The sequence below is a fragment of the Asterias rubens genome, chromosome 7 (genome assembly GCF_902459465.1).
Source record: "Asterias rubens chromosome 7, eAstRub1.3, whole genome shotgun sequence".
In the NCBI taxonomy this organism is placed as follows: Eukaryota; Metazoa; Echinodermata; class Asteroidea; order Forcipulatida; family Asteriidae; genus Asterias; species Asterias rubens.
Window position 1 is genome coordinate 9,423,623 of NC_047068.1, and position 15,206 is coordinate 9,438,828.

Genomic DNA, 15,206 nt, shown 5'->3' on the forward strand with positions numbered 1-15,206 from the left:
TCACCTTTCAGTATGACTAATAACACATTACTTTGTGTATCATTCAATTTTTCTTCATTGGCTGTTCCAAAGTACAGACTCGATTTTAATACTCAAATTACAGATTATTTTCGCCACAAATAAAAGGCTATTTTCTACGTCATTCACTTACCTTGAATGCTTCCAAGCTTCATTGCTTGCCTGTCAAATGCACAATATTTCTGTTCTTAGAAGAGTGACGTCTTTAAGATACCTCATTCTAGAAACAAAAGTCTTTGAATTAATTCTTCACTACAAGGTTGACCTTTTTTCACGAAACAATTTCTTTGTTTAAACCAAGCGAATAAATGGTATTAGGCCGGACATGTTTTGGATTATTTTTTACGCGGTTAACGTTTTTTTTTTTTACAAACAAATTCTCTCGGTCTGTTTTTAACCAAGAAATGAAGAACATTTTAAAAGCCCCTGTCTTTAAAAAAATATATTTATATATAATGTATTTAACAGATCAAAACATACATAAAAATAAGCTGTCTTAAGTTTCCTTTAACAAGCTTGTTGTCGGTTTTTTTTTTTTTCACTCAGCAGTCACAATAAGTAATATAATTGTGATCATATAAGTCAGTTTTAAAATATTCATAATGTATAATATCACATACAAGAGTTGTTTTCCAGTTTTGACAATCAATTCATAAATACCTCAGACAGTTTCGCTATTCCTATTGGTGGAGTGCGCGTCACGTGATGGTGTTTAAACCTTTGATAATGACCAGTGTTTATGAGCGATTGTGAGCGGGACAGTTTCTCCATTCCTATTGGTCGAGAGCAACGGCTGGAACAGTTGTGCCACATCACGCGATACGCGCGACGGTTTTTTAACCGAAAATGTATTTATGAATGGGAATCAAAGTGTGTTGAATCGGTTTTTAACTAGTGGTTTAAACCCGCCGAGGCCTGGTTCTTGATAATTTACCTCGACTTCGTCTTGGTAAAACTATCAAGAACCAGGCCTCGTTGGGTTTAAACCACTAGTTGAAAACCTCTTCACCACACATTGATTCCCTTATTATGGTTTGGTGGGTTCTTAACGACCGGATATCTGTTTTCAGATCATGTAGTTAGTTGCTCACTAAATTGGAATAAAAGACTGCTCAAATCACTCAGTTCAGTCATTACAATGTAGAATAAACCTACTAGCACTGGGGACAATTTTAGTCTGGATATAAACTATTAAAATTTTACCTACAAAATTTGGATTAATTATTATTCAGTCACGTGACTGTTTGTTTTATGTATGGAGTAGTAGGCTGTACACTAAAAAAAACAATCCGTGAAATTCACGGCACTTAACCTTGCACCCTAGCTGCTAGGTAAAGTACCGCAATTTGTACGGATATTTTTTACAGTGAGTGAAGGCGTGTTGTAACATTAAAAAGTATATTCAAATAAAATTGAAGAAACACCTTGGAATATCAAAATAATAAACCGCAAGGGAAACTGAATCAGTTTTAAAAGATTTGTCGGTGAACTTCTTCGTACAACCCCAAAATGACAAAGGTTCCGGATTGTAACGAGTACAGATCTACATCTATAAACAAAGGTGCTTAATAAAAAATAATATAAAAAAAACCGCTTGTTTAATAGTGTTCCCTCCTTACCACGCCACCCTTGTTTGTGTGTTCTCATCTCAGTATATTTATAGCGGAGCTTCATAGTGAGAGGCACGCAGTTTCGTTATCACCTGATGACGGCACAAGACCCACAATTCCCACGCTTGATGTAAATTTGACAAAAGCCTTGCCAGGGATTATAAATTAATCTGACGTACAAGGAGATATCACGTTGATATACAAGGTGTATTATAAAACAAAATGGCTGACAAATTCTAATGTAGGAATGGAAAAGCAGTATAAGAAGAAATAGGTTTGGTGTCTAATAAAAGTGTGGTGTACACATCATTAAATAAGTTCATCTGGATTGTTGGTTATCATGAATTAAGAGTTTCGTGTTTTTTTTTTTTTTTTTTTAATCCAAACATAATGTAGACGTTACTTCCATATTATTCAAAGACAGTGGACACTATTGGTAATTGTCAAAGACCAGTCTTCTAACTTGGTGTATGTCAACATATGCATAAAATAACACTCTGTGAAAATTTGAGCTCAATTGGTCGTCGAAGTTGCGAGATATTAATGAAAGAAAAAAACAACTCTTGTCACACGAAGTTGTGTGCTTTCAGATGCTTGATTTCGAGACCTCAAATTCTAAAAATACCTTTTTTCTCAAAAACTACATTACTTCAGAGGGAGCCGTTTCTCACAATGTTTTGTACTATCAACCTCTCCCCATTATTTGTTACCAAGTAAATTTGTTTGCTAATAAATATTTTTAGTAATTACCAATAGTATCCACTGCCTTTAAGTTACGTTTCACTCCTAAGCTAGGAGCTTCTTCAGACTATTGTGAATAACTTTCACATTATTTTAGGATCGATAAAACGAACTTTATAATTATTGGGTTTAGCACAGTTGAACTGACTTGCTCCTTGTACCATTCAATCTGTTAATTGGGGTCAAAATGAGTGGTTTTAAACGTCGTTATCCCTTAATCAACTCCCTACTTAGACAATACATTCTTAGATTTTCCTTTCACTTCGGGCAAAATATTTTAAGACTGTAGAAATCTTGCCATACAATGTGTCGATAATTATGTTGTTGCTTTGGGAAGCGTTTTTTCCCCTATCTGCAAGGGTGATTTCACTCATCCAACGATTGACGTATTAGAAGACTTATCTTTTTGCAATTTAATCACTTACAGTTATAAACTCAATCAGAAATTGTTTAGAGAGCATGCTGCGCCTTAAATTACATTTTGCTAGTAAATCATTAACATTATTATAATATTGTCTTGTTCACCACAACCGATGGCCATGAAAAGCTATATCATATTACTGTTTATAAAGAAATGTACTCCATCAAGTAGAATGCTATCATTTTTCCAATCAACGTGTGAATGTTAGGTCCAGCAGTCACCTGTTACTATAAGTCTCGGGGATATCGTCCAGTTTTAGCACGTCAGATTAAAACGGAAATCGTGAAGTCAAAACATATTTACTGTTCGATTTAACATCAGTTAAAATAATGGCTCTTTATATTGTGTCTGTCAGGAAACAGGTGATTGACATAATATGCTCAAATAACATAGTGCCTCAATACAAACCAATGTAAAAAATCACTTGCATTGCCTTCTGTTAATTGCGTTATCGAACTACAAGCGAATAAATATTATAATACATGGGTATTAATTTTGTGAAATTTTGCTTTTTTGAATATGACGATGACACTTTCAATACAGGTATTGAATACAATTTAACTGACTGTGTATAGAAAATACCGGACCCGTAAACGGCCGTTGTTGAAAGCATCGATTGAAACAAAAGCTAAATTATTCATAGCGGGAATATAATTTGTATTAATTTTGTGAACTGTATATACTTCGAGAAGGTTTACATAGAAGGCAGAGTCAACATACACCGGTGACTGTTTATACTGTATAGGACATGCAGTCAATAGGAACACAACAAACAAATGACACATACAATGTTGCCACATGTTAGAAGCACGGTATATTTAACAATTCATTCACGCACGGTGTAACTGTTTTCTTTCAAAAGGCACAGCGGACCCAGTTCATTTTGTTGCAGCATTTCCTCCCGCTGCATGTTTTTCAATATTTCGGTAAAGGAAATAGGTCGCGATCAATACATTTGTTGAAGGATGTCTTGTGTTTTCTAATTGAGGGAATACATTGAATGGTATCTCCATCTATATAACTTTGTAAATAGCTGAGAATTCTATCTTTGTCGTTAATAAATATTTTTTAATAAACTGACCATATAGGATGTAAGGTTGGAGGCGGTTAAATTGAGTGCACTATTAATATGAAAAAGGCTCACCAATTGTTTCCGGCGGCGGTCGCGGCCGAGGCGGCCGTGTCCCGGCGAGCCAAGCGCAACCATTCATAGCCTGATCACGTGGGCGTTGTGTTCCACAGTCTGTGATTGGCTGACGTCAGACCGCGTAGTGACGTCAGCTATTACGATGGTTGTAATCCTGTTTGTTATATGCCTGTCCACGGTCGGTCGTCACTTGAACCAGATCGTCTCGCTCGCGAGGGCACTTTATACACGCGTCGCAGCCACGCGTCTCTCCTCTACTCCATCTCACTCCCCCTTATTCATCTAGCTTGCGCAGCCACGAGAGCGAAGTACTAGCGGGTCTTTACCAAGAGTGGGATTACTGGTGTATCGCTCTATAAAACCCTTGTCATAATTTGCTTGGGTGTGTTTTTTATCTTCTCTATACTGCAGTATTTGGAGACCCGTGCATAATACGTGGACATCTTTCTCCGTGTGTAGCCACCTGCAGAACACCTGCAAGATTCCAGCGCGGAAGAATCAAGGTACGTGTAAGATTAGAGTAAGCTTAGGGCAGTAAATCTAGCAAGTGGTGTATAACTATGTAAAATAACTTAACAATTGTACAAACAAAATACACAGCACGCTCACCAACCGTAGCTATGTTTAAGAAATTAGGATATTTATGTTTCTTGGTGATTGACCGCTCAACAATTCTGAATACAAAAACCTTTTGCGATATTCACAATGTTTATTCAATTAAATGAATTTAACTCCAAAACTAGACGACGAAAATGCAGTTTAGTGGCAACTTCAAATTCTGCAATTGTCATGACTTTCTTACTGCAGCAGTGTTATCTGGAACTCCTTGAATTTACTGCATGTATATTTATATGATTCAGAGAATCCAATTCCAAGGTCCATGCCATCGATCTTGTTAATATGCAAGGAGTCTTCAAGCGATCGAAGCCACGGACTCAATGCTTGCAAAATGGCATAGAAGCGGCGATCAAAAGGAATCAGACATCACCATTGATCTGAAACAGTTTTCTTTCCACATTGCACATTTTTGAAAATGACCTTTACAAATGTTTAATGGCAGTGGAAAGAAAGTGTTGGATCATAATGTCCACATGCATCCTTTGAAATGGATGTGAGATGGATGGCAAAATGGTGTACTTTGCTTCTCCTCGACAAAAAACATAATTATTTTGGTCTCAAAAAAAAATAGGACAGAATGAATTTGTGTAGGTAAATAATTATTTCTTAACAAAAGATTTAGGCGAGCTGTGAATCATAACATAATCATGCCCATAATATAATAATATTTATATAAAAATATCTTAGTTATCAAACAAAGATGAGAAATTTAGTATCAGCAGAGAAAAGGTCGTTTCGCTCTTTTTGGTGTGCATTTAAGTTCATACTAATTTACATGTGTACGCGTGGCTATAGCGTAAATAAATAAAAACGCACACGTGCGGTTTTTATAACCAACTGATAACAACCTTTAACTATTGATATAAAATTTTATGATAAGCTTCTGCTGAGAAATTCTCTCAAAATGTCTGGATTGTGAAAATGTTTGTTGTGAATTTGAAATTGCTAGAAGGTCTCAGGAAAAAAAAGAGGATTGTGTCACGCGTGTGTAGTTTCCAATTAGATTTCAATGCAGTGCGCTTCGTTGATATTTTTCTTTACGGGCCGTAGCTCGATAAGTTCAATGAAGAATGAATGAGTAGTTTCTGGGACGGAATGAATGTAAAGCTCTCATCACGAACGGAAACTACTGCAACCAGAGGCTTCAACCAAGCAGCCATCAAGTGCTTTCAGTCGGGAGGGGGGGGGGGGTGCCAGACTATTATTTGATGTTGCCGTGTTGCGGGTGGGAGAATTAATTTTATTCATGAATTCGTTTGCCCTCAGAAAATTACACTCCGTTAGGTGGCTGATCGGAACCAGTTAGCAGCAATTACTGATCTAGTACTGTGGAATCAGAGAAATAGTTAAAAGGTGATGTGCACGGTGTTTTGACCCGGGGGCACTGTGGCCACTCGAGCCAATTAGTCCATGGTTTCCGCTTATTAGGATGTGTTTGGGGGTTTAATCTCTTCTTCTTCTTTTGCAATCTGTTTCTGTATTACAGACTGTATTTTGCGTCACAATGTCTTGGAGTCAATTGGAGGAAGAGTTTCATTCCCGGGAAGGTTTGGAGGCTTGGTCAGCAGCTATGGAGCAGCAGGCCGCCGCCAACGACAGACATCGCGTACAGAAGAGACAGTTACACCGAACGAACTCTGTGGAAGAAGGGTCCAATGATGGTTCAGCTGAAGGGGAGTCTTCCACAGGATCCATTGCTGAGGAACCGGAGAGTATAACAAAGCGCGCCAAATCAACTCGTAAAACTGGCGGGAACCGGCGCAGGAAAAGTGGAAATGCACGAGAGAGGAACACTCGCCGACTTGAAAGCAATGAGCGAGAGCGCATGCGCATGCACTCTCTCAACGACGCCTTCCAGGATTTGAGAAACACCATACCCCACGTGACGTGCCAGAGAAAACTCTCAAAAATTGAAACTCTGACCCTAGCCAAGAACTACATAGAAGCACTTTCAGATACCGTAGTCAAGTTGAAATCAGATCTGGATGACATACAGTCTCTGTACGGCTTAAGTAAAGACGTAGACTCTAACATGAACATAGTCCCCAAAAAAGACATCATCTTGAACGATGCAACCGACATGGAAGACTTACAGCTGAAATTCTAACATCAGAGTTTTGGCGGGAATCACGTCCGTCTGATCGGAAACTAAACGTCCAGCCAGCGTTAATTGGATCTATATTATTGAGCGAGCCTGATGGGAAGAGATCTTCCGTACATCCGACAAGCCCCTCTTGGCTCTCGCCTTAAATCCTGTCGGGTCACACACAAGATGGTTTATGTCTTGCATTGCATTATTCCAATGCTTGAAGCTGTTTTTGAAGACGGGCATATCAAGTGAGTGACATGTTAACCGCTCAGAGAGGCTGTGGAGAATAAGGGACAGGTATAACACGAGCTGATGATGATGTTGATGTACTCAGGTGCAAACAAAACTCTCTTCCATGAAAACCGCAGCCACAATGACAAACTTGGCTTTGAATTTAAGCAAGTCGTGTCTTCGGGAATAGCGCCGGCCTCTGTGTATTCTGTACACGTTTTCCTCATTTTTGCACGAGGACCTGATGAAATAAACTATATTTTTACATAAAAAAATGAATTGGACAAAATGTAAATTATAAGATGATGCAGAGGGTTCTGATTTCCGAGAGAATAATTTTAGAAGCCTTTTGTTTTTAACAGTGCCACAATATGAACTCTCAAAATTCTGGTGTCGACCGGGTTAAATTTCATCAATTAACACAACGCCGTGCATGTATAGTAATGTAATGCCGCAAACAGTTGTAGACTGCATAGAATATGATGTACAACAGACGACTGTTACCAGTAGTTCCTCCTACACCGTTGATGTGTTATTGTCATCCCTCCAACCTTCAATCCGTCGTTGAAGATAGATCCCTGACGCATCAGATCTCCTTGAATGTGCTCGGCGATGCTGCCTGCATTTGAAGCTCTTTTGTATCGCAGGCCAGCTATCTCAACTTACCCCGCCGGAAGGTGTTCAGACAGCGAGCAAAGAAAAACAAAAGACAAGGGAAATGTCAGGCCTGTCAAACACGGGCATATGGGAAACACAAGAAAAACCCGTTAAAAGGTTGAGTTTCTCGCTCAGTAAGCTTAAGCACCTTTGAGATAATCGTATCATCACAAGAAGCTGATAAAATAACCCGAGCCAAAAAACCAACTGAGCGTAAAGCGCACTGTGCTTCTTATGTTTATTATATATTAATGAACATTGTGGGTGTTTTCAGTGGCTTGCATACTCGTTTCGTTTCAAGGGCCAGCAGAGAGCTATTTCAAGCAAGGTTTTCAATGCACGACCTATCCCGATGCAATTTATACACGAAGCATAAATAAATGGTCCGCGGAACGCATTCGTGCCGACCAATAGTTACTAGATATAAGTAACAGTCACCGCTCAGCGGCTAGCTGCTGCTTCAATTAACACAGTACCAAATATAACTGTGCATCTTAACTCAGTATAAGAGTGTTCATTTACAATGACACATTAAAGTCTAAGTTAGACCAAATGGGTTTGGTGGTTTAGCCACAGCGACATGTTATAACTCACATTATATTTTGACTATTATGCCCTAAATTTACAATTTATTTGACTGGCCAATACCAATAATAAGTTATGTTGGTACGGGAAACCGACGAAGTCATATGCAATTCATTCAGTTGGGCTTGAATTTTTAACCAATCTTGTAATTATTATAACAACTGTACATTCCTACGGAGAATGATTTAATTCAATCTTGTTTGTTTATTTTCCTTTTTGTTCAAACTTTTTGGGACAATTTGATTGTACGTAAGTTAATCAACGTATTTATTGACCGCCTCGCTGTCGGAAAGCGCTCGGTGGTTAACCGTTTGATTTGAAACACGTTATTTATTCAGGCGTTTTATTGGTACACACGATTTCCGCTAAGCAAAGTTTGTCCTGTTTATTAATGAAATAAGCGACGATGTCTTCCGTTCAAGTAATGGTGAACCATGACTTCTTACATTTTAGAAAAGAAAAAACTGACCACGGACCAAAATAAGTAATTGTCTCACATTTAATGCGTCTGTTAATGATCATGTTTTCTGTCAGCCCTAATCATTGTGATGTACACTTGTCATTAGTAAAAAAGAAGCATGAAATGTAGATTGTTTTTTCTCCATACGATTTTTCAGTGGGAGGACTAGCTGTTTAAAGAAGCGAGTCTAACTGTCTATAATTAGAATTTTCAAGGAACGCAAGTCAGTTTGGTTTGTCACTGTGAAATCAAATCAAGTCTAATTCACATCATTGGAGTGGAAATTACAAATCAATTATGTGTAAACGGTTAGTGCCTTTGTTTTATGAGCTAGATTCAATGGAAAGATATAAACTAGCTTTCTATTTATTGGTTTATGTCTAGTCTCAAAGTGTTTTAACTCAGACAAAATGTAAATTATTTTTAAAATAGTAACCACCAAGAGTTACTTACCTGTATAGAATTAGATATATGTTTATTGTATTTCATAGCTGTTCTAAAAAGTACACTTACATTAAACTTTTCAAATAAAATAACGCCATACAAGCGATTTGTCATTGAAAAGATTTGGTTCAAACCGGTTGCCTTTTTTTAGCGGAAAGAAGCGGTCAAATAGGCCTACTCTTGTCTGTTGCAGAAAAATTCATTGAGTCTTGTTTGTTTGTGACAACATCTATCACAATCTTAGTTAGGATGCGTTGACAGTTCTATAAATGGCTTATTCAGATATTCTGTGATTCCAATTAATTCGGATCGCAAACAACTCGAGCAAGCCACCCATGCAAGACTGCGTCTTTGAGTGCACGGCACGTCTGCGAACGGACAAACACTTTCATTAAAGGCACTGGACACTATTGGTAACTACTCAAAGTAATTGTTAGCATAAAAACTTACTTCGTAACGGGCCATGTAGAGCAGTTGATAGTATAAAGTGAGAAACGGCTCCCTATGAAATAACGTACATTTTTTGAGAAATAGGTAACTTCTCACTCAAATATTAAAGGACTTCAGGCCTGATTCTTTTGTTTTTGCATCACACATTTATGCAACCAGGGTGTTTTTTCTCTCTCGCAACTTCGACGACAAATTAAGGCAAATTGTTCACAAATTTTTTATTCAAAATATTTGTGTTAGAATGATGCTAGATCAAGTAAGAATACTGGTCTTTGTGCAATAATTACCAAAGGTGTCGAGTGCCTTTAAGGTCATTCATAACTTTCTGTTTGAGTTGGATTTGCCCTTTGGACTTAGCGCTTTAGCCATCTGACTAGCTTCACACAGTCGTCTTTATACTAGCTTTGTAGTTCAAATAGATTTGGGATAAATGTAGAAGTAATAGGTTACAACGTACATAACACGTTATCGCTAAAACCTTTTTTTTATACAATTAAGCCATAGATTCATACCGTAGATAGGCCTAACTAATTTTCACTATCAGTTTTAATTTTTTGCTCACCTTTGTTTCAGTACACATTCAACAACATGTTAAGCCAGAGGATGCCATTAAAATATAAAATAAAGAATGAAAGTAAATACTTCCAGATATCAGTTATAAAGCCTTGACAAAAATAAGGATAATCTGGACTTAAGTTACTGTAGATATACAGAATGAACAGTTTAAGTTATTTTATATAACAAAAAGTCTCAATCATAAGTATAAATTTATATATATTTATTTATAGTTAAACCTGATGTCATTTTCTAAAGATATGACTCTTTGGAAATTGATCTAAAAAAAAAATTGATCCGTCATTTTCAAACCGGACTTGTTCATAAAGAAATGTTTTAGGTTGAAATTAAAAATAATTCAAAACCGACTTGTTCGTAAAAACATATCAAGGGGATATTAAGAATAAATGATAAATTCATGGAGTGAAACTGTTGATATTCATGAGCACATTTCAAACATTGGTTAAGAAAATGATTTTCAATGAAGGGGCAGGAAACGCATTATTTCTGGAGCACACAAAAATAAAATATACACAGAGTGTGGGGGCGTGGATTTTCAAAGTCGTGCCCACTGCGCAAGCCGTCCACGTGTTAAAGAAATTGAACACGTTTGATTATAAGCGTACAAACTTATTTGGTAACGAGCAACGAGGAGCTGTTGATAGTATAGAACGTTGCCTGAAACGGCTCCCTCTGAAGTAACGTAGTTTTTGACAAGGATAGTTGAGAAAGACTTCAGTTATACTCAACTTCGACGACCAATTGAGTCCAAATTTCACAGATTTGTTAATTTATGCATCTGCTGGGATACACCAAGTGAGAATGATAGACAATTACCAATGACGGGTCCAGTGTTTTTGATACCGTATTGTGTTTGGGATAATGAAGTAGGTTATTGAAGTTATACCACAAACAGTAGTTGTATTTTACGCTCATGTCTCAATGACGAAAGAACGTTAGTTTGGATTGCCTACACACAAGTCTCTAAATTAAACACGCTTAAAGCTCAAAATGTACGTTTTATGTCACTCAACTTGAATCTTGGTTATTTGATGTAAACTGTATGTACTGGATTAATAACTTCCATATGTTTTAAGCTATTAAAGACACTGGACACTATTGTTAATTATCAAAGACCAGTCTTCCCACTTGGTGTATCTCAACATATGCATAAAATAACAAACCTGTGAAAATTTGAGCTCAATCGGTCGTCGAAGTTGCGAGATAATAATGAAAGAAAAAAACATTATTGTCACACCAAATTGTGTGCTTTCAGATGCTTGATTTCGAGACCTCAAATTCTAAATCTGAGGTCTTGAAATCAAATTCGTGGAAAATTACTTTTTTCTCGAAAACTATTTTACTTCAGAGGGGCCGTTTCTCACAATGTTTTTTACTATCGACCTCTCCCCATTACTCATAACCATGTAAGGTTTTATGCTAATAATTATTTTGAGTAATAACCAATAGTGTCCACTGCCTTTAATACATCGCTGGGAAGTATCCAGCCATGGCCAAACAGGGCGTGTTCCTATCCGTCATTTTTTAATGATTGAATTAAGCGTTAGTTAAAAAAAATTATGAGACCAACAAACAGTGAACATGACCAAATAATGCCAGCTTGGATCTTCCATAGTTCTCATATTTCCCGTCTCACATAGCTTCACATTGCTTTGATGATTTCGCTAATGTAAAAACTGTATCACATTCAAAGTCCAATTTAGGAAAAGTTTGTCTACAGATGCCATTAATTAAATTTTAATTCACTGTGTACGTCAATGCCACAATAATTGCCTATCTACATAAACACAATGGATCATTGTTTAAGTGATATACATTTGAACAAAGGATAGAATAATATCGGCAATAGCCTTTGTTAGAAAGATGGAAAAATAACAATAGTATATTGGCTTAGGTTAAAATCATCAATGAATTGCCACTATTCCCCATTGCGATTCATAGTTTATAAATATAATTACGGTGATAATTTCACGGGTCGTGAGTGTAAAGGCACGTTACAGAAATGTGTCTTGGTTGTTTGATATTGATATTCAACAAATTCTGTTTAATTCAATGTTAGTTCATGCCATGTTTACGGTGACAAATAAACAGTGTTTAGAACAAGAACACTATACGCATGCATTGTACAACCCCACTTAGAAACGTCCATGTTTAGCTTTGTTAATCTATGTTTTCCCTCATGATAGGTCTTGACCAGTCATTCCACTTATTATGTTCTAAAGTATGAGAACATTTCTCAAGCTTTACTTCGAGTAATTAGGAGACTGTGACTTCTTTGTATGACTTCCATATGGATTGTATACACGTTTGGTGATTGTAACCCACTGTTGGTGTCATGCAACGTATCTGTGTACAATTCATTTAAAAAGAGGGTACTCCATGAAATCTGGAGCAGTTATGTTATGGCAGTTATGGCCATGCAGGAAGAAAACACAGCTTGAGAAAGTTACTGCCAGTAACGCTTCTCATTTTTATTTTTCGGGGTAGGATAACAAATGATTTGTTTCCCCATAACCGCATTACTTGAAAGTAAAAAAAAGAAAAAAACTCAAAATGAATCATACCATCCAAAGGTGCTGAACCTATAACAAAGCAGGATTGTAATGACATTAATTTTCAGAGTCATTACCAATTGTATACGGACCATTTGCAACCCACTCTCGTTAGTATTGGTACTCTCTTGATGTAAAGGAGTGAAAAAGCACTCTTTGAAGAGCCATATGAAGGACAACTCCTTTTAGAGTGGTCTTCCACTCTTTTAGATTGAAGTTTGCATCTTTTTGAGTGATTTTTCACTCTGTCCTGGAGTGAGACCTCACTAAAAGAGTGAATTAACCACCACACGTTTGAAGCGCCATATAAGGGACAGCTCGAAAAGTAAAGAGTGATGTTTTTTACTCTCTTACATTTAGAGAGTATCGTTATATTTAAGACATCTACTTGACTATAACACTATAAGTATTGTGTTTACTGGATGACGGAGAATACTTATAAATATACCACTCTCAATAGGTTGATGGTTGCTTTGACACTTCCTACCTAATGAATTGCAGTCAAAAATCCGGTTACACACAACCCCACTTAAAACAATACTGACAATGATAAAATTCGTAATTGTTTTATCAGTTGGCATTGAGAGTGTGTTATCAGTAAGTTAGACATTGTGTGGCAATGAAGTTGACCCAAATTCAGCGAGTCTAGTAGAAGTGTTACATTCCGTCGTAAACAATAAAACACATCTTGGTTTCAATCTTGACTCATATAGACCTTTATCACAGTGCAGCCATCTTGAATTTTTCCCATCGATATCAGTGTAACCAAACCACTGGTTGAACTAAATAGTCAAAATGATTATTAGCATTCATTATTGTTATTTGATACAAGGAACATGACCAAGATGAAGACAGCATGATAAAGTTCTATTTCAAGTCCCGAATTGTTATTATTATATTGAGTGTTAGTTTCTACTTGAAATGAAAGCTGCACTTAGAAAACCCACCTGCAATCATGAACTATAAAAAAAGACTCGCTAAAGTAACTTATATTTAAACTGATTACCATAAACTATAAAATGAACATTCCGATGTGAACTTGGATCAACCATAACTTGAACATATTATATGAAGTAGTAATAAATCTAACAGGTATTTTTAAAAACATCTTGCAAGTCTTTTATTCTTTCGTCTTTGTCATTGTATTAGGCCCATATCTCAAAAAAATAATGAAATTTATGTAGATATCTGTTATACAGCGAGATATAGTTTATTGATTGTAAGTTGACATTATCTCCAGGCCAACCTTCTCAAGTTTCTTTTATGATGAGCCCACGACAGTTAACGTGGCTTGTCATATATAAGGGGGTTATTTGATGCCCGGGTAGTATTACTGTTTGATCAAAAACAGTAAGGAAGAAATCAAGACGATTGAACTCTGACCCCGAAACTAAATTACCCCTCCCCGTGCTTTGAATTTGTCGTCGTCTCTTGGTCAGTTTTATTCACTGGACAGATAACAAAGGGTAGTAATATTTTAGGCAAAGCTGCTTTGCTTGCTTGTGCCATTTTGTGTTTTCATTTTTATGTTTGAATTTAGGGTCTTGGTTTGGTTTTAATGGGTATGATGGTGGTTTTGTGGAGAGTAGGGTGGGGAAACTCAATATGGCTCAATTTAAAGGCACTTGACAACATTGCAATTACTCAAAATAATTGCTATAAAGACTCACTTGGTAACGAGCGAAAACGGAGGTAGTTTCTCACTCAAATAATAAGCATTTCATGCCTGAAGCCTTTTATTAAGCATTATCCTTAAAGCACACACATTTGGGCAACAAGGGTATTTCTTCTTTCGTTATTCTCTTGCAACTTCGATAACCAATTAAGTAAAAATTTTCACAGATTTGTTATTTTATGCATATGTTGGTATAATGAGATAATTGGTCTTCAACAATTACCAAAGGTGTCCATCAGTGCCTTTAAAGATACAACTTCATTTTTAAGGCAATACAAAAGTTGAGCAGCCATGAATGGATAAGGCTCACTATATAACGACTAGATTGTAATTTGAGCTGTGGTGATGCTTTTTTCTATTTTTAATTGAAAATGTTCAGCACTGAGCTCATTTAAGTCAAACCAATGTATCAAAGTGACTGTGGGCACAAAAAGGCAATTTTGGATCATAATCAGTTGGATTACCCGTACGACCATAGAGCTCAGCTGGGCCATGGCTTTAGATTCCTAACGATTGTTTCGCACTTTGCAGGGTACTCCCATACCAATGCTGGTTAACCATGGCTAGCTTCGATCTGTTAATGTAGGTCTATGCTAAAGGTTGTCGAGTTGGGCTTCAATTGAGTCTGTTCAAAGTTTCAATTATTTTAAACTGAAATAATAGTCGTATACTCAGGAGTAATCTTCATCTGTGCTTTTCTCAGTCGAGGGTGTACTTTTGAATTGCTTCAAACATTAACGACCTTAAAAACTTACTTGCCAAGAAGCAATGCAGCAGTTGATATCATATATTTTGAAAAATCCTTTCAAGAAATGTAGTTTTTAGAGAGAGGTATTCAAAAGCAATCTGAGAAACGTTGCTTGGATAAAATGTTTCTCAGATTGTGAATTTCAGTTATTCCTCCCTTGTGGACCTATAAACGGTCCAGATTG

At 36.7% G+C, this 15,206-nt stretch overlaps 1 protein-coding gene across 1 annotated transcript; it reads left to right on the forward strand.

Annotated features, from left to right (window-relative positions):
- The first annotated feature begins 4,128 nt into the window (after positions 1-4,128).
- On the forward strand, positions 4,129-9,141 carry LOC117292908 (protein dimmed-like). Its single transcript, XM_033775084.1, has 2 exons — positions 4,129-4,440; positions 6,042-9,141. Exon 2 carries the CDS (start codon positions 6,060-6,062, stop codon positions 6,660-6,662), a length of 603 nt encoding a protein of 200 aa, XP_033630975.1. The 5' UTR covers positions 4,129-4,440; positions 6,042-6,059; the 3' UTR covers positions 6,663-9,141.
- Positions 9,142-15,206: the final 6,065 nt, after the last annotated feature.